A 21,317-nucleotide genomic window follows, 5' to 3' on the forward strand; every position below is an offset into this window, starting at 1 on the left:
AAAGGTGAGTTGGGGCATGGGGTTGGAGGTGAACCTATAAATAATGGCACCTAAGACAAGTAGTTTAAAAAATTGTTAAAAGATTTTTTCCTTGTCTAAAATAGAGTTTATAGATTTTGCTCTTCTGCTATAAGGATGAAAATAAAGTAGGATACAACAGCCATAAAGTGCAATTAAAGGCAATTCAGGAAAAAAAAAAAATCTAATCATGACTAAAACAAGTGCAGCTGCAAGCAGAAGACAGGAAGAGGACCCACAGCCACGAGGTTGATGTTACCAGCCAGAGGGACAAGGAATAGGGTTAGATCCTTAGAGTGCTCATGGGATACTATCCCTTCACAGTGGCACACAATCCCTTTTAAACCCAAGGGGAAAGTCTGTTTGATGGAGCTGAAGCTGTCTGCTGCTCATTTCCCGCCCCTCCCAGGCTCTGAAATGTTCAGAAGTAAAATGCTGACCCATTCTGCTTCTAATTTTCTTCTTGCAGTTTTGCATTTCAACATCCTTCCTCTCACATCTAGACTTGTAAGTATTATGTTCATATATATAAAGGGAAAGAAAAAGACAGACATTTAAAAAGTGTAGATTCCATACTGCAGAAGATAGTTGAAAGTTCTGCACAATAGACCAATAATTAATTAATTTTTCTTTCTCCCCCAACCACAAGCTGTGCTTATGTCCCCCACCATCAGAAAAAGCACATTCATCAATTACCTGTCTCCTTCCTGTTCCACTCACCAAACAGCTGTAATAATAATAATAACAACAGCAACAAGAACAATAATAAAAGTAATAAAGCCCCTCCTTATAAATTACTTCAGAACACAAAGGGAAATCTCTTCATTTTGTAACAACTTTGCTAATTTTAAGTGGAGTGGGAATTCTTTTTCCCTCATGTTTTATGCTAGCATATACTTTCTAGGACATCGTATTTTGTTATCAATTTACAGCAAGTATTCATCCAGATTACTACAGGGTCCTCCAGCAAATGCAGAAGCAAATTGACATTACGAAGCCACACATTTTCTGTAGGGGGTCACCTTATGTGAACCTTGCCTGCCCATAAGTATACATAAAAATGCAGCTCCTGGAAAAAAAAAGATTGAATTCTTATCCTGAGGGAATGGAAGAGGGGAGTTGTACTATTAATAAATCCAAATGTTAGGCTTAACTCAATATGCACAGTTTAGGCAGGGATGATATAGTGTACTCCCTCCTTGGAGATGGAATGGCAAGGCAAGGCAGCATTGCCATTTTTTCTTGAAGACAACTCATTTTCCTTCATATGCTTATTCAGGACACACGTCTCAGGTGCCTTTTAGCAGGGAGCCCCCACAGGAACTTAATCCCAGCCCTTTCCCCACCATGTCAGTTCAACTAGTATGCAATCCACTGAAGTGAAATACTCCTTTTCCTTGTTTAGCTTTCAAGAGCAGTGAGGCATGTTGTTTTATGCTTTTTTTAGACTGAGAAAACCAACTCATATGTCACATCATACATAGCAATTGGACATGAAGAGGGAGCCATCCATCACTCTCCCCAGCTTCCCTGTGTTTACTAAAGGGTGTGTTTAAGGAGTGGTTAAAGGAGCTTTAAAAGCCTCAGACAATGCCAGGAAGGGCACATTCCCCAGACTTCATCATTTGCACAGGAACTGAACTCCAGTGACTCTGCTCATGCACAAGAAGTATATCCAAGGTGGTTCTGAGCTGCAGTTTCTAGATGCAGAGATTTGGGGAGGTAGAGACTAAGCAGCAAAGCATAGCCTGCTGTAATGACTGCAGGGCTTCCCAGGACTGCCTAGGCTTTGTCAGGGGCCACTTCTGGCACCAAGCCATGCCAGAAAGCAAGACTGCTTAAGGTTACCCTTGTGTCTTCAGATTATGGGCTGCACTTCTGAGATGGAGTTCTGAATTTCAGTCAGTCTTGACTAATGAATTGATGCTGCCTGTTTTGGCATGGAAATCTTCCCCATGGTGCCAAATTGCTGAGAATGGGGGGATGCTTCAAGAGCAAAATTGGTGCTGTGACCATGAGAGTGATCATAGCCCTTGGTTCTGCATGCAGTCCTCTGCCTTTGATGCTGCTCCCTGTGGACTGCACAGGGGAAGGACACCCACTCAAATTCCTTGCTCCGCTGAAGCTTAAGACAATACCTGGCTCTTGCAATACTAGTTGATAAGTTACAAAGCCACTGGCAGGAGTTTAATATAAATTGAAAAGGTACATCTCGGGGGTGTGCAGTCTTCCTCATCTGTTTGCATCCCAGGCTTACAGCTGGATAACCAGTTGCATCCCAGCTCTGAAGCGCTGCCAAACTAGGAGGCTCTCTGTTGCCACTCCTTCTATTTCTCCTTCCTGCTACTTCTCATTATTTTCGTTTTTCCATACTTCTGCTGCATAAAAATTGCCCATCTGACAAAGAGTGTTACAGTCAGAATCTCATTATGGGCACAGGGGAACACACCTTATATGCAGAGCCAACAATTAGAGTTTATTGTTAGTTTAATTAATGTTTCTACAGTAAAATCAAAATGAATGAAACAGTTATTCTAAGTCCAGCTACTATGACACTAACGTTTATAAACAATATTATCTAATTATTGTGAATTTCCATTAAGAGTACAATCCAATTTCTTGGCCACCGACTTCCTGGTATCTACCTCTTTTTGTCATGTTATGCTCACCTTTCTTAGGAGTGGCAGAGAATTAGCATCGTAAGTTCCTCACTGGCAGGAGTATGCTGTGGATGGTAAGAGTTTATTCCTCCTCAGCCCTGGGTCTGCTTGGGGTTTTCACACAGTCTGTTGCTATTGCTTTTTTAATCGCTGCCCAGCTTTAGTTACAGAATGTTCACTTAAGAGGTGTTGGAACAATGTACATAGTCTAATTTCTTTAGGGTAAAAAGATGTCATTTCACAGAGTTAAGCTAACAGAAAAAAGACAAGTTGGAAATTAGTCACCTGTTTGGCAATTGCTGGTTCCGCTAAAACAAGCCAACAGAACCTCAGGACCAGACAAGGTCTGAAACAGCCTGTGTTAAGGTAAAACAAAACCTGCAGTCTGTCAATAGCAATGGCACTATCTTATTTCCTAAGGTGCAGGGTTTCAAAAGCTGGTTTCACACTAGTACTGCTGATGCATACACACTCCTCCTAACAAGCATACATGCCAATTACGTCAAACGCTTTTGTCAGTAAAACTCTACTTACCTGACATTTTTCCAGTTGCAGTCAAATGGGCTGCAGCCAAAGTCTTAGATAACAACACCTGAGGTTTTCTTTGAAGATGAAGTCACTCAGCTCTGTTCCCACCTAATAGAGTTGCACTGTACCCTTTCATTTCAAGGAACAGCAGCTTGTGGGTTTAAGCCTCCATCCTACTCTGGACACTATTGTCAAGGAAATGCTTTAGGCCTTCAGCACTGAAGTCAAAGCTCAGTTCCCATTGCCAACAGTAGCATTACTGTAGCCATTACTAGTACAGGTATATATGGCACATACATGTGGACATATATATACACACACAGAGATATATATATATATATATTTAGTATGTAGTTATATATACATGAAAGCTTTACATTTGGATTATGGTACTCAATGACAATGTAATGCATTTTTTACAAACTTCAGGTGTTTATAAACAGAAAGAAATGAAAAGTTAAAATCATAAATCTTAGATTGCCCACTTAATGAAATACCATAATTTTTCATAGCTTGAGTCTTGAATAAGCCCTACTGCTTAATAAGTGCCCACACTTGAAAATAAGTCCTCTTACAACCCACAGCTTAAAAAAAACTGCAGTAAATCAGAAGAAGAGTATTGTTTGGAGATTATGGGGAGAAAGCAGAGGCAGATAACTCCAGGACAGACTTTTCCGTGATATTACTTGCATGTACCTAACACCTGCATTGTTGCTAGGTTGCAGGGGCTTTAAATAGGAAAGAGAATCTAATTTCTGGTTTAAAACAGATGAATTATGGATTGGTTATGTAACTGAAAAACCCCAACATGTCATTACAAGACAGTCATTTCAACAGATAATGTGTAGATGGAGCTAATAAACCGCTGGTGTAATTTTGGTTTTGTTTTGAAACTGTCTTCATCCAGCAGGTGAGAAATATAAGACTGTCTTAACAGCTTAAGAAAATAAAAACAAAGTTGTCAAGACTTGAGAAGAAATACATGAAATCTTGCAGGCTAATGAAAGGGATACACATGTATGTATTCAGGAGTTTACCTGTGCTCAATTTTTAATAACTCTTCAGGTTTTTCTGTATCCATATTGTCTTCTGGTTTCAAATTAGTGCTAAAATGTCATGGGATAAGAGGCTTAAATGCTATTGACCTGATTGCAGTAAGAGTTAGGTTTCTAAATGTCTTTGAACGTCTGGTCTTTACATTCAACCTGTTTCCATGTACAGGAATTGTAGCTTTGCAATTTCACAAAATGACTCTGAGGATAAATACAATAAAGATTATTAAGTGATCGAAGTCCTTGGTAATTGAGAGTATGCAGGTACTTTAGACAGGTGAATAAACACTCGTGTGTACCTTCAGGGCAATTTGACAATTTTCAGCTTACATCAGTTTGCCCATAATTAGAGTTGAGAAGGAAATAGGAAAGCAGAAAGTGGGAGGACTTTGGGATCAAAGCTAAGTGACCTTGACAGGGAGGATTTTATCTCTCCAGAAGGAAGCACCCTAACAATAGTTGCAATGCACTAAAAGGACATGCGATATTTAAGGTACTGGGGTAAAACATATTATGAGTACAAATAAACACAATTTTCAGCAATGTCTGAGATTTAATTAAATGCATTCTGTGCTGCAAAAGCATAGATTTCTCTAGATGCAGTCAGTAAACATTTGGTCACTTTATGTGGTATTTAAGCTCCAGTGTCTTCAAGTGAAGGCATTACAATCAGGCTGACAGAAATTTTGCCAATAAAAAGAATAGCAACAATTGAAAGAATCAATAGTAGAACTAAGAAACATAAAATAAAAAAAAAATCAGAGTGTTACACTGGCTTTAACAACATGAAATTCTCATCGGTTTCAACAAGAACAAGGCTGGTTGTTTCTGTTTTCTGTTTTGTATAAGAACACCATAGTCAAGACATATAGAGTAGTCTTTCCAGTAATGGAAGAATAACAGATTTACCCCTCCCTGATGAAAAGAGCAGAGTTAGAGATTGTATTAACACCTCAGTTGGTCAAGTTTAGTTTCTTACTGGAAATACTTTTCTTGAGTATTAACTGCTCAGGGGATTATCTTTTAGATGAAAATTATTTTCTGAAACAAGAAGGAAGTCTCTCTTGTCCATATTAGTATCTCTTTTGTTTTTTTTTAAACAGAGACATCTGGTTGTAGGCACAAAAGCACAAATTTTGCAGAAATAGTTTCTTTTAATTATGCTCCTCCCGAACAACTTATCCAGTGTTTTTTATCTTGGTTATCAGTCCTGGCAACTCCATGGAATTAATTCAGAATCACAACCAAAACTTCATTTAGTAATGAAGGCAAATTTTGCCATCTTCAGTGGTTGCACAGAGTAATAGTCTGCTGAATCCAGGACCAAGAAGAACCACGTGCATCACACATTTTGTATTTTTAGGATTATCTCCTTCAGTTGTCTAAAGCATAAGAACAGAGCTGGCCTAGGAGCTTCTAATCCCCAGTTTGCTGCGTATGAAGATCACATAGTTATTTAGCATTAGTAATATAGTTAAGAGATTTCCACTCCCTTCCAAAGAAAGCAATACCATGGAGCCTGTCTGGAACAGGTTTTAAAAATAAAACACCATATTCAAGTCTCCGTTACACAAGAAGAAGATCTCAGTAATTCCATTAGAGACCTCACATCCAAAAAAATATAAACTCTCTTTATATCCCAAAGAGATTCCACATATAACTGTGAAGAATTTATCAATACTATGAACACCAATTGTTTTAAGTCAGATCAGAATCTTTCCCAGATTTTTTTTCAGTCCTAAGAAGTAACATGTTTACAGGGAATTGATCACATTTCACAGATAGGAACTTTCCCACTGGTTTCAACAGCCAGAGGAGTGTGCTTTAATAATACAAGCAAAGGGGTTAGTCACCTGTATAATATTTGACATTCACAGTGTATGTATTCAGAGTTGTGTGAACCAAGGAGGGAGGGGGAATAAAAATCATATGATTCAAATTTCCTCAATATTCCTAATTAAAAAAATCACTGAAGTTTTTCAAATAACTTGTGACATAAGTGGCATTAATGGCATTATTAAATACTTAAGAAGCTATTTAGTCACAAATAACATTATTCTTTTATACATTTTCATAGTCTTAGAAACATAAAATTACTAGCAAAAACACACTAAAAAGCTTTTTTCAAAGAAGAAAGCCATCTCTCAAATTAGTGATTTGATAAGCAAGTAAGCATGTTTCCTATTCAAGAAACTTCAAGAGTTTCAGAGACATCACTCACTGTTCAAAAAACCTCAGTTAAATAATGAGTCATCATGGCTGGAAACACACACTGAAGTGCTAAAGTTTATTGCTTCACCTGAAGTCACAAGCAGAGTGTAAATTCTTCTGGCATGCAGTTGTACGATGAATAAATATCATCCTGTCTGGAAAAGAATGTCCTACTGGTTAAACTGTTAGAACGTCCCGGCCATCATGGCAGGATGCTTATTCACCCTGGATGAACCTCAAGCATACCTTATTCACATGTTAATAGGCATTGTTCAGTCGTACTATCTCTGAAGTTATTCAGAAATGGCTCAGTCCCTCTCCCTGCTGCAGGTTTTTTTGATGTTAGCCATGAGGAAAGCCCGGGAGAACTTGCTGTGCCACCAGTATTTCTACCTTCTGCCACCCAGTCTAGCTCTGCTTGAGAAGATCTAGATCCTTAAAAGGATCCCGAGTAGGATCAAGAGGTCTGAGAAGGGAAGCCACCAGATCTACATTAACTCTCCTGTCTTTTGCCACAGCTTCTTAAGCTGTGCAGTTAATAGGGGTAACATTAAGGGGCTTATAAAGAAGCTATAGTCTTTTAGCCAGTTAAGATCAAAGAAATAATAGACTCTTTCATCAAAAAAAGAGACCTACTAATCTACAGTTCTTTTAATAGTACATTTATAGTGAAATGATTCTTAATGGGCATCCCTCTATTTTCCAGTTGATTGCTCCTGTTGTAGCATATTGGCACAAATGTAGTTCACTTATCAAGAATGACCCAAGCATTACAGGCATTTCTGATTTGTTAGCACTCTGCATCCATTTCATGGTGATAAATGACCATGAACATCTGTGAAAAATAAGGAAGCCCCTGACAGTCAAATACAAAGCCAAAGCTCAGCTTTTTCTGTCTTCTCCAGGTCCAGTACCTTATGTCCCACCTAGCAATTATTCTCACCTTACTTTAGAGTGGGAAATCAATGTATGCTTCTGTCAAGAAGTAAAGAAAAATATAGAGAGTGTTGAACCTCTAGCAGAGAGAAAGAAGCAAACAGCTGCGGGTGAGTGGAAAACTATTTCAAAAGACAACTGCTTTGCTCTAGCACATATGAAATGGGACACATTAGGAATGGGGGTACTGAGGAAAGCCACTGTAATGGGGAAAGGACAATCTCTTTACTACATATGAAAAGTGCATAAGCTCTAGTATGCCCAGATTAGAGTCAGGTGAACTCTGCTTACCTGTTTGCCCTCAGTTGTACCATTTGCTATTAGAATTCTTTTATCTCAGTCTGTAGTTTTCATCTGTAGGAAATAAATCAGTATTTTAGCAATTAATATCATGTTTGACAACAATATACACTGCCCAAAGCACAGTCAAAACATTTCTGTCAAAGAATTTTCTTTTACTTGTGTCTGTTGTTGAACTGCCTAATTATTACTGTCAGAAATAGTCAGTCTTTGATAGGAAGATATGCAAGTGTCTGTTGAAAAACAAGGCTTTCCTCCTCCTTTCTTTATTCCTGGCTACGTGTGTGGCAGTAGAGCCTGTGTTTCCATTATTTCACTGCAATGCACGAGGGAGAACTGCAAAGCCACTAAAGAGCTGCAAGCCCAGATTTTTCTCTTGTGCTTGGAGACCGTCGCTGACATTTGGCTTTGAGTAATTGCTGATCAGCACAGAGAGGATCTGTTGTCTGTGTTTCTGTCTCATTTATGGGAGCTTGTGGATAACTTTCCTCTAGAGGCATGGAGGTAGGCGCCTAATAAATAGCATGTTGAGTGTACACAGGAAAAAGCAAACCAGGATATGTCACCTACATTAAGCAAAACAGTTTTTAGGGAGAAGCTGGCTAGTTTTTGTGGTTGTTTTTTAATGTGTGTGAAGATTGGAGTAGTTCCCTTACTAGAGATTTTTGGGTGGTGGCATCTCATATCTTTCTCAGAATGAAGTCTTGTTTAAAATAGCTCTATTTTTGCTTTACAAAGAAAAACCTAAAAGTCACTGATCACTCCTTAGAGCCTGTCTATGAGACTTTCAAGTACCAGAGTCTAAAAGGAAATGGAAGAGGTATTCAGACTATATGGCATCTCCAGTGGCAGATTGAATTTCTTTTGGATGACATTCCTGCTTTGAAGAATCTGCTAGTTTCCTACCCTAAAATAAACAAACAAACAAACAAACAAACAAACAACTTTTTTAAGCATTAGGGGAGAATCCCAAGTTTATAAAAGCAGCTTTGGTAGTAGCTTATAGTGTGTCTGAGAACAACAGTAAATTTTACAACAGGATGACAACACTACAGACTTCCATCATGTACTGCAACAAGGATTAAGGTTTCCCTGCAGCATTCTCATGGTTTCAAGGATGCTTTTGGTACTACTGAATGCCCTTTGGCTATGATAACTGATGAAGTCTTCTTCCTCCAGCTGCAGGAGGCTTCAGGCTTACAAGCTCTCGTCCTACTCGCAGACTTCAACTGCCCCGACATATGCTGGAAAAGTAGCACGGCAAGCTGTAGGCAATCCAGGAAACTCTTGGAGTTCATTGAGGATAACTTCTTTGTCCAGCTGATAGAGACTCCCACCCGAGGAGATGCAATACTGGACTTTATGATCGACAATACAGGCGAACTCAGCAGTGATATTAGGATCAGAGGTAGCCTGGGCTGCAGTGAACATGCACTGATGGAGTTCAAGGTCCGGGGGGACAGGTGAGGAGTATAGTCAGGACACTAAATTTCAGGAAAGCAGACTTCCATCTCTTCAAGGAATTGCTCAGTAGGATCCCCTGGGATATGGCCCTCCGAGACAAGGGAGTGGAACAGAGCTGGAAGATATTCAAGGATGCTTTCCATAAAGCACAAGAGCGCTCAGTCCCTGTATGCTGAAAATCAGGCAGGAAAGGGAAGAGACTGGCATAGGTGAGTCAAGACCTGCGGGTTAAACTAAAGAAGAAGAGGGAACTACACAAGCAGTGCAAGCAGGGATGGGTATAAGGATGTTGCCTGGTTGTATAGGGATGAAGTCAGGAAGGCCAAGGCACAGCTGGTGCTAAACTTGGCAAGGGAAGTAAAGACTAACAAGAAGGGCTTCTACAGGTACATCAATCAAAAGAGGAAGATTAAAGAGAACATACCCCCACTGATAGTTGGAAATGGTGATCATGTATCAACAGATGAGAAGAAGGCTGAGGTACTCAACATCTTTTTTGCCTCAGTCTTCACTGATAACTGCTCTCCTCACCCCTCCTGGGTCATGGGACAGCAAAATGGTGACCAGGGGGATAAACCGCCTCCCAGTGTAGAGGAGGATCAGGTTTGTGACCACCTGAGGAACCTGAACATTTATACGTTTATGAGACCTGATGAAATGCATCCCAGAGTCATGAGGAAATTGGCCACTGTGTTTGCCAAGCTAATGTCCATGATATTTGAAAAGTCATGGCAATCAGGAGAAGTCCCTGGTGACTGGAAGAAGGGTAGCATTTGCCAATTTTTAAAAAGGGCAGAAAAGACGACCCTGGGAACTACCGACCTGTCAGCCTCGCCTCTGTGCCTGATCATGGAACAGATCCTCCTATAAGCTATGCTGAAGCACAAGGAGGACATGGAGGTGATTAATGGCAGCCAGCATGGCTTCACCAAGGGCAAATCCCATATGGGCAACTTAGTAGCTTTTTATGATGGGGCAACCACAGCAGTGGACACAGGTAAACCAACAGATGTGATCTATCTAGACGTCTATAAAGCCATTGACAGGGTCCCCCACAACATCCTCCTCTTTAAATTGGAGGGACGTGAATTTCATAGGTGGACGGTACGGTGGATAAGAAACTGGATGGAGGGTTGTATTCAAAGAGTAATGGTCAGCGGCTCCAGATGGAGATCCATGACAAGTGGTGTCCCTCAGGGTTAATTATATAGACAGTGAGATTGAGTGCACCCTCAGCAAGTTTGCAGATGAACCCAAGATGACTGGTGCAGTTGCCACAGTGGAAGGACAGGATGTTATCCAGAGGGACCTGGACAGGCTGGAGAAGTAGGCACCTGGGAACCTCATGAGGTTCAACAAGGCCAAGTGCAAGGTCCTGCACTTGCGTTGGGGCAATCCCTATTTTCAGTACACAATGGGGGATGATGTGATTGAGAGCTGCTCTGCAGAGAAGGACTTGGAGGTGCTGGTCGGTGAGAAGCTCGACATGAGCCGGCAATGTGCCTTCACAGCCCAGAAGGCCAAGTGTATCATCTCCTGCAAAAGGCAGAATAGGCTAGAAGCCTATGGTGAGAGCAGCTCCTGCTTCCTATTAATACCACCCATAGGCAGCTCACAAAGAGGACAGGATCAGCTTGAGCTGGGTCCATCCTTGCACTTCCATATAGGTGCTTGCAGAGGTGATTCACCTGTGATACCTACCTAAGGTTGCTGCTCTTGCAGCAGTTACTGCTCTTGCCTGTACACCCAGGGAATGTCAGATACTTTTCCAGATGGTCCAGCTACAGTGTCCACACACCCTCCAGCATATGCCAACATCCAACCAGTATGTGCAGCAAAAGTGCGCATGGTGTTTAAAGCACCGATGTTTTGCCTTGTAGTAACCTTGTTATTAAAATGCTGCTGAATGACTGAGGAAATCTTAAGTCCAGGTTCCAGCCCTGTCACTGATATTTTTGAATGACCACAGAAAAGTCTCTTAATGCAACCATACAATAGAAAAGATATTTCCTTTTCCATGTCATTCCTCTGTCTTGTGTGTTGAGACTGTTTATGCACAGTGGTTTAAAGATACTTTCCTGGTGTGGCTAAATAAAAGAGACTTAAGAGTGGGCATGTCCAAAACAAGATAATACTAAGGCTCTTCTGAAATGCCAGGTAAAAAAAAAATCAAAATAGCTGAGAGCAGACAAACATCATCATCAATTCACTCACCAGCTACTGAATAAAGCCATACAGTCATCTTTTGCTACCACAATTTATGGACTAAAGAAGGAGGCATACTCACTTTCCTTCTTTTGTCACTGTGTTCTTTTGTGAAGGCTGGTGTTCATGTGCATTCAGATCCACTAGGGTTAAAGCAGTTGCATTGTTCAAAAGCACCATGTTAATAGATCTCAATGCAGGATGGAAGTAGGAGTTATTTTAACATTTCTGCTGCATTTAGTTATCTTTATAGCTATGGGTCTTTTTTCCAGCTGAGAGAACTGAATAAAAAAATGACTTTGAAAGACACTATAATCAACTGCTGCTGGCTGGAATTACATTGTGTACTTGATCTCTTCAGAAAGTACCTCTAGTTTAAACCCATAAATCTTTCAGTTTGAATTCTCTTTTGGCTCTGTTCTGTTTTGTTACTTCAGAGGTGTATTTACTCCAGATCACTGGAGTATATGGGTTTATATAACAAAGATATCAAAAAAGTGAACATCAGATGATTAAAATTTCATCAGCTGTCTTTACACCAAAAAATTGACTTTTTTTTCTGTTTATGACTGATATTTACAAAGGAATGCCTCATGGACAATGACGGAAAAAGAGCATTTGGATTTCAGAGCTGTAAAAGCTAATTCATACTTGAGAAAATTATTATATGGAGACTTTCAGATCTGACTGGCCATAAGAGAGACATAATTGTAAAGTAAGCTCAAACTCAACAACTGCTTTTTAAGTCCAAGTCAATTATGGACAAGTCTGAAGTGTTACAGCTTCTGAGTACATGAAACTTAGCTATTTCTGAAAACATCTAACAATGAATTCTTTGCTATATATGAAAATATATCAATAAGATATTAAAACATATGACTATGACACTGAAAAGAAGTGACTATGATAAATTTGGAAGCCTCTATGTTTTGAAGTTAGCTGGAATACTTTCTTTTCTTTGTGCAACTATTAATACTTTAACCTTTCCTCCCTTGTGATGAGGAAGTAATTTTTCTGCAGATTTTCCTTACAGCCTTAGTCCTTTTCATGCAGATTTTTCTTACAGCCTTAGTCCTTTTCATGCAATCTTGCGTGCAGGGTAGCAGAACCAAATATTTCACATTTGCAAGGACAACTCAGGGTCCTGGCTCCTCTGGGACATTCAGTTTCTCTTAGGGAATTGGACATGGCTACTTTGATATGGCTTTGTAACAAGGTAAACTCCAAGCAAATGGTCGTCAGATCCTTACCTAGCATGCCTCGTTCCATACCACTGTCACCTTGCGCATCAATCACAGAACTCACTGTTCAGCCATTATCCTCATCCTCCATTAATGCTTTCTTCACCTTTCATTCCTTTGGATTTGACAATGAAGTGATGTCTTTCTTTCTCAGACTTGATGGGTAAAATGCTTACACCTGATGTTTGAGCCAGGGAGAAGTCCAGGACCATTAAAGTATGGAAGGTATCTCTCTCCACGTCATCTTGCCAGGCAACCAGCAACTGACTCTTCTACACAGGGAAGCTGTGAAGCTGAAGCCTGTGGCTGGCAGTTTACTCTGTAGAATTGTTTGGGACTTAGGTAGGGTTAGTTTGCACGGCAGACTCTATTGGTGCTAGCTTGGTAAGCATCTGGAAGATACAATATCAGAATATTTTATTGCATGCTTACCTCTTCTACAAAATGAAATCTAAATTAAAGCTCTCAGGGCAGAACACTTCTTTTCTTCCAGTGGAGGTGGTAAATGTTTCATATAATACAATATGTCTGTTGATGAAGCTAGGCACTAGGCAGCAACTTTGCACCAACAACCATAAATCATACCTGATTTAGGGGTAGTAAAGGCACATGTACTGGTGCTTTCATAGTGTAATATGCTAGAATGAAAGAACAGGGTCTATGCTCTGTCTTTCTGCATTTTCCCCGAAGAACCTACTAAATTTCCATGATGATAGATGCAGTTTATTGTGTCATATAAATAAAAAAAGAAAAAGAACCCAAACCCTAAAACTAACTGTTCCTGTTAGCTGAATTCTCAGATCCATACACTCACTCAAGGTATATCAATATCATTTCCCATGCTCAGTTTCCTAAATTACTATGCCACATCATCTGTTAACTTTCACCTTGTCATTCAGTCATTGTGTGAGAATAATATTACATTATCAATTCTTGAAAGTACAATTAATATTCATTCCAGTGTACTAATGGACCTTAATTCTAATGTGTGAAGCTTTGTATCAAACCTTCAAACAATGAAACTGTACCTAGGTGACTAAGGAATAAAAGATGTATTATACTGGCATTTTGTTTGAATAAAAATTATGTCAGAAATGTTAGAGACGCTGATGGTTGTTGACATATTTAGAGGCCATTTGAATTCTAATAATCAGCAGCGCATAATGTCCAAGATCTATAAATATATACAGAAATATAAAAGAATGCCTGGGATCTGAAAAGAAGTTATGTTCAACTCCAGAGTCTCAGACACTTCATAAAGCATAGTCCCTTGAGAGTTTGTTGAGGGGGGAGTACTGTGGGGCTTAACAGAAAAGAATTAAGAAAAACTGTTTACCTCCTCCTTGCTGATGCATCTCATGGGAAGGCTTTTTGCTAGTCTGGTCTATTTAACCACCAGCTGGGAAGAGCAGCACAACCCACAGTGGTGAGTTGAAGAGGAGGTGGAACCTCTTCGGGGTTCTTCATGTCAAGAACCTGCAGCTGGTGGCTGTCACTGTGTAAAAAAGGCATCTCCAGAGCGGTTCTCCCTGATTCATAGAAGTGATTCCAATGGACGCATTTCCTTTTTGATTTGTAGTGGAAATCAGTAAGTATTTCTCTGGAAGGCTGTAAATTAGCACTGAATTCCCATATTGGTGTCACTAAGACATTATCTACATTAATGACTTACAGGGAGAGAGGGCAAATAGAAAGGTTGACTATGCATCTCATCACCTGGGGGAAATAAATATGAAATAAGTTGATATTTATAGTGATTAAGCAGTTGTTTGAGGTTTTGATCCTTCAAAGAGGCAAGAACATAAACTTGCACACCACAGACAGTTCTGTGACTGTAAATGACATTGCTTTTAAGTTAACAATCATCATACCTTAGGTTAGAATGGGAACTTTTTTTAAGCTTGGGTATGCAGATTCCTTCTTCTCCTGTAAAAAGCCCAGATTTGCTATAAATTTGAGCTGACAGAGCTAAGCCAGTTGTCTGAAGTTGTTGCACAGTAAAATTGTTTTTCACTCTTGACAGTTGATTAACACAGCGAGGTTCCCAACCAGCTGACCAGCTGATGGCTGAGAGAAAATCCATATTTGAAGTGCTGCTTTTGTCTTCCTGCCTGTCTTTGTCTGATGTAAAGAAAACAAAGAAATGTTAGTCCTCATCCCAAGGTCCCATAAGTTATGTTCGCACATTTACATATAAAGAAAATAAAATATCCCTGGCAAATGAACTGTTTTCAAATTAAAGGAAGGAGATTGCATGAGAAAAACTGTTATACCACAGAGACCTCTGCAGAGCATGAGACATTGGTACAGGAGCACAAAATGGCATTTAAGAGCCACAGGAACTCATTCTTTCCTAAAAGCTCAGCTCAGAGTACAGTGCTCTTGTCCTTTCTATTCACTCAATTGAGTTTATCACTGTGACCCATAAAATAGTTATCAGCATGTTCTGGTCAAAGACATCCTCAGCTTGGTACTTACCCCAGTTGCACACTTAAGCTGAGGTCTGTAAAGGTGTGTCTCCTCTCTTGGCGCTAACAGGGAAGCTGTGTCGGCTTAGACGGTCTGCCGTTTCATGAAGGCTACCGAGCCAAGAAGGACATTACAGGATCATGCTCTTATTTCAGCATTTTGGACACATCTGCAGAGAATAATAAAAAGCTGTATTTCACAGTTATGATATCATTCTTGTGAGCTATATTTCAACATAAGCCACTATAAAACCTCTCCCATGACATCAGAGCTGTGAAATATAGCTGACTTCAAGTGCAGAAAATTCCCCCACAAGAATAATTGTTTCCTGGCAATTGGCATTTGAAGGACTGATCCTTTGAAAGACGGGCACAAATCCTCTCTAGGTAGTGCTGCTCCAGGCAGCACTACTCAGGAAAATGCTACATGCAAGAGCAGAGTAATGGAGCCCCGTTGTGGGAATTGGCCATAAGGGTAATGAGAGAAGCACTGGGGGATCCTGTCAAGTGATGATTTTCACTCCGTCATGCCTCAGTAATCCATGCAGACGTCACTAATAGCAAAGTAATAGGTTTGCTCATACCCTACGCTCCCTACCTCAGTGTCTGGCTCCCTAATAAGGTGAGCCACATGTTTACGGCTGGAACTACCATCTCATCTGTCTTTTCACATCTGCACTCCAAGCACAGATCATGACAGACATGCCGATAAGTGGCAGCTCACCAGGGCTGCTGCTGCCTGGGGCACTAATTGACTCACCTGGCCAGGCCCCAGCCTCCCTGCAAAGCAACCTGGCAGGAAAATGGAAGTCAAAAAAATTGTGTGAGACATAACCTCTTTCATATCACTTCAGGTGAGATGCCCACTAGAAAAGACTCCACTGAGAGTCAGGGAATTAGAGAAGTGGATGTTGGCAGAGCTGTAAAGGAAAAGACCCTATGCAGGTTGGAAATTTACAGAAAGGGGATAAGAGATACTATAAAAAAAGTTAAAACCATCTCAGGCCTCCCTAGCCTGGTGCCTGAAACTGCCCATGTTCCCTTCAGGCAACCCACACATTTATTTGCCTGTGCTACATGAATTTCACTGAAGGCAATTGTTTAACACATTGTAAAGTTTAGTTACACTAGCTTTTTCTGTTCCTCCTCTGTGAATGTCTTCTTGTGGTGGTCAGTGGGTCTTTTCTCACTGTTACCTCCGTGTATGTGTGTGTGTGTGAGTTCATGTTTACATGTATATGTGCATACCTATGGGGCTGTGTCCATCTTGCAACACTAAAAGCCTTATATGGGCACACCTCCCAAGACCTGCAGGACAGAGTTGGTTTTACTTATGGAAAGTTCACTGGCATTAATGAGAGTTAACTGAGAACCTTCCCTCTTCTCCAGAAGAAACTACACTGCTTCAGAATTAATTGTTCCTTTTCTATTCTTCCTCTTCGTGCTAAAAACCCCAAATCCTTCTTACCCTGAAGTTACATTTTTACAGTATTTTAGCTTGTGAAGCAGAAGCTCGATATGAGCTGGCAATGCATGCTCACAGCCCAGAAGGCCAACCATATCCAGGGCTGCATCAAAAGAAATGTAGCCAGCAGGTCAAGGGAAGTGATTCCCACCATTTACTCTGCTCTCATGAGATCCCACCTGGAGTATTGTGTCTAGTTCTGGAATCCCCAGCCTAAGAAAGTTACGGAACTGTTGGAACGGGTCCAGAGGAGAGCTACAAAGATGATACGAGATGCTGGAGCACCTCTGCTATGAGGACAGGCTGAAAGAGTTGGGGTTGTTCAGCCTGGAGAAGAGAAGGCTCCAAGGAGACTAAGCTTATCACGACTTTCCAGTACCTGAAGAAGGTGTACAGAAAAACTGTGGAGGGAATTTTTACAAGGACATGTAGTGATAGGATTAACGGGAATGGCTTTAAATTGGAAGGGGAAAGATTTAGATTAGACATTAGGAAGAAATTCTTCATGATGAGGGTGCTGAGACACTGGAAGAGGTTGCCCAGGGAAGTTGTAGATGCCCCACCCCTGGAGGTGTTCAAGGCCAGGTTGGATGGGGCCTTAAGCAGCCTGATCTAGTGGGAAGTGTCCCTGCCCATGGCAGGGGGCATGGAACTGGATGATCCTTAAGGTCCCTTCCAACCCAAACTATTCTATGATTCTATGAATGTTGTTTGAAAAACCCTGTTCTATTACCTACTATCCATCTAAAACCTAAGAGGTATTTCTTTATAGAAAATTATGTACTAAGAGGAACTGTAAGAAACTTGAACTTTTTTTATACAATTTATTACTAATAACAATGATAACCTGAGGAGTGGCTACTCCAAGGCATTGTAAATGCTTTAACTCCATCAGTGTAGTTCAAAGGCTAAATTCTGCCTAATTTACACCTTTAAAAAAACACACACATAATATAACAAAAAAAGTGACCATTGATATAGAACATGATCCAAGTAGTGTTGTGTGAAAGGCTTACAAAAAAAACCAAACCAAGAATAAAATCTCTTTTCAATTTGGTATAATCAGACTGTCATTCCACAGTCTTTATTTACAAATATTGAGAGTTGCTGTGTTGAATTTTGAGCTGGTTCAGAATGACTGGGTTTTGATCTACATATTAAAAAAAACCCCAGACTTTTCCAAATAGGATCTGTGCAAAATTAAATGAAAATTATCCAAATGATCCTTATATAAGAGTATGGATCTGTTTGGACTAAAAAACCAACAAAGTTCTATGAAAAATATGTTTATGAAAAAATGTGAAATGTTTGTGAACAATCTGAAATGTTTCTGTTACTTAATTCTGATTTCATCACATTATAAAATGTTCCAAAGCTGTTCATTAGGCATTTTGCATGACTGGTTACCTAAGACACGTACTAGCATTTCTTCATACTGAACAGAAGCTTTCAACTTTTTTAAAGACAGAACTGTCCATGCTACACTGTGATATTGCATTAATAGCTTTTTTAATGATGATGCAATCTTCAGAGACGGGGATTAATTTCATAATTATTTTGTAAGTGAACAGATATTTCATGTTAATAATAGTAGGAAGCAGTAGCTAATAAGAACCCATAGGTAACAATGAATTAGCTGAACTATTTTTATTTTTAGAAGTTATTAAGGAAAATGCTTACATATATAACCATGTATTTAGAGAGCCAAAAATCAACACAAAACTCTGGCAGTAGGTAGAGAAAACCAGGATGTCCGCCTGACATCCTACACAGTATTGAACAGGTCTAGTATGTGGTAGATATTTATAAATCTGCACATTTATTTCACTAACCTGTTTAGCTGACCCTTCCTAAGTGAAGTCAAAGGCAAAATTCCTTAAATGTGAGGGAAGAATCCTGGAGTTATCTAAATCCAGGATCTTCAGCCCATAACTACAGCAACAGAATGCCTCCTGGGAAGACAGTGTGCACTCCTGCTAGTTCTTCAATGTAATAATTTGATCTCATCAAGATCCCCAGTCAGAAACTGTAATCAGTTACATCCCAAAATTCAGGCAGTAAAAAAAGAAATGCCCGATTTGCCTCAGTTGATGAATGGAATTAAATGGAGTTAGAGAAGAAAAAAAAACAAAACAAAACCACAAACTCAAACATGAGAATCCTTCCTCCTACTCAATATAGATTCACTCAGATAATTTGAAGGACCACTTACAATATTTTGATCCAGAAACAGCTCAGCTTTTCAACAGTCACTAATACTCTTCTATCTTATGGAGTAATTTGCTGTTGTGATGAATGTTAAGTACTTGTGAAAATATTCAAAAAGTTGTTATTTTTCTTTTCAGAGATCCTTTGAGACTGCAAAGACTGTTTAAAGAAGGAAGACGGCATGAGACTGGATTCAGTGCAGTAAAGTAGGTTAGTTTGGGGACAAGCAAAAAGTCATTATTTAGACCATCTTGTGTTGCCATGATGAGAACTTACCATTGCTTCTGGCTGCTGTTTTGGGCTGGTCAGCCTCACCAGAGTTTCTTGACTCCATTATCCAAAAGGACTAGTGGCTTTCCAGAAAAGGAAAAGGTTTTGGTAATGTCTGGAAACAGCAGGCAAGACCTCCATCGTTCCAAAAGGAGCTGGATGTGGAATCAGTTCTTTTTATTGGAGGAATACACAGGAACTGACTACCAATACGTTGGGAAGGTAAGATTCTTTCATATGCATTTATGTTTTGATTTTACAAGCACTGGAAAGCCAGCAAGTAGGTAAGAACAATGTGTGCTACAACTTTTAGTTCATCTACCTGTCTGCCCAGCTTCTGCTGAGGAGTAAGTCAAAGGAAAGTTTAGTACACTTCTTACACTTCAAATTGTAATCAACAACAAGGAATTCCTTGCTTAACCAGCAAGTGCCATAGCCAATCATGCACAATTATATTAAAGATTTTATTTTCAATTTTTTTTCTGGAAATAATGCAGCTTAATTATAGTGTTGTCTAGGATAGATTTTAAACTTTAAAATGTGACATGCATTTTCCCTCATGCTCGTTAATTTTGCTAGAGTCAAACTATATAAATGAGAAGCGGTTTTGTTCTAAGAAATTTTGGATTTACAGTACCCATATTTTGGTGAGGATTCTCTCTACCCAGCCAAAGGCAACTGTTTCCCTTTGTATTCCCCACTGCACATAACAAAGCTGGTGCCATTATCTGATGAGGTTTTGTGGTGCCACTGAAGACTCTATGGCGTGACCTTAATACCACAAGCCACGGAATTACAAAAAGTTGAAGCACGCTGTGCATATACACTGAGAACTAACAGGCAGCATAGAATTTCTAAGCTCAAAGCATGCTGACAGTTAGAAAAGGGTCTGCATAAAATAGTAATAATAAAAAATATCACAGCTTAACTCTGAGAATATCCACCTCCCTGAGCAGAAACCCTCATGTAAGTAATGACTTTTATATGAAATGTAGAGCTAATGCACCTGTGGTAAGTCTAGAGAGAGTCTGTACTGCCCAAGGTGCCATTGTCTATAGGAGTCACTCTTACAGAATGCAGAAATTCTGCTATTGATGATGATATTCAAAGCAGAAACAATACACCTTAGTTTTCCAAACTAAAATAGGATTGCATCTGGTCTAGTTTGATCTCTCAAGCCTCTTAGCAAAGGCTGCAGATCATAGCAGTTTGACATTTTATCTCCCTCTGCAAACTTCCAAGCATTCCCATGAGAGATGGTGGCTGCTTTTCTTGCCTGCCAATCAGCTGTCAGTCAAAGTTGGATGTGACACTCCTTTCCTGCTAAATGGCTGCAAGGCGTGATTCAAATGAAGAGCTACTCAGCTGATGTAATACTCATAGAGCTCTGACCAGGATAATCAGCATTCATGAAGGGTACCATTGAGCCCAATCTCAGGAAAAAGCCAAAGGCAGAAAGTCCTCTGAGAGGAAAAGTAGAGAAGGAAGATAAGAGGGTAAGAAAAAAAAAAAAAAGCCAGAAGAGAGTAAGAGGGAAGCACTAGAAATAAAGAGGTAGAAGGAAAGGAAAGTTTACAAAGAGGAATGCATCAAGGTAGAGGAGAGGAAATAGACATCAAATGTGGGTAGAGGATAGCAGTTGGGGGAAAAATGTTACCTAAAGAGAGCACACAAAAAAAGAAAAATAAATAGAAGATGGGACAGTAAAGGAAAGGAGTCAAGGAGGAAAAGAAGGAAAACAAATTAAAAGGCAGCAGTCTTCTACACCTTCTACTTCTTCACAGTCTACCTGGGGGGAGGTGGGTAACAAACCTCTTTCTCCATAAAGGAAGCATGTGTTTGCAAGATGAGTCCTACAACCTGTCATTTTCACCATGAATTTTGACCTTGAACCTGCTCAGCTCCAAGATTCCCATTTTGTCCACTACAGAATTAGAGTAAAAGCTATTTGCTTGAGAGGGACTGATGGGGGGAGCATATATTCCTGCAGGATGAATTTGCTAGGAGACAGTTTAAAAATGGTCATTGGACCAGAAAACCAAGAAAGTTTGAACTGGAGTCATTGAAAGAGAAAAAAATGCGGGTGATATTTTTAAAAGTTGTTCTACTACCTATTGGTTATTTAATACACTTGCTATTGGAAAGCGTAGAAGCAACACATAATGTATAAATGTCATTGATTCTGTGTCTCTGGGCTGTTCACAAGTGGCCTTTCACATGTCTTTCAAATGCCAGAGCAGCTCACACCCTTGTAATTGAACAATTAGCCAAGAGGCATGGAAGAGCAGCCA

At 39.9% G+C, this 21,317-nt stretch overlaps 1 protein-coding gene across 1 annotated transcript in view; it reads left to right on the forward strand.

The window, feature by feature from the left end:
- The window catches only part of LOC138718856 (cadherin-6), an 89,703-nt gene that overhangs the window by 22,445 nt on the left and 45,941 nt on the right, over positions 1-21,317 (forward strand). The window contains exon 2 of the mRNA XM_069853522.1: positions 18,894-19,248. Coding sequence (XP_069709623.1) covers positions 19,018-19,248 — 231 coding nt within the window. The 5' untranslated portion in view covers positions 18,894-19,017. The remainder of the gene's footprint in view (positions 1-18,893; positions 19,249-21,317) is intronic.

The sequence above is a fragment of the Phaenicophaeus curvirostris genome, chromosome 3, assembly GCF_032191515.1.
Source record: "Phaenicophaeus curvirostris isolate KB17595 chromosome 3, BPBGC_Pcur_1.0, whole genome shotgun sequence".
Taxonomy (NCBI): Eukaryota; Metazoa; Chordata; class Aves; order Cuculiformes; family Cuculidae; genus Phaenicophaeus; species Phaenicophaeus curvirostris.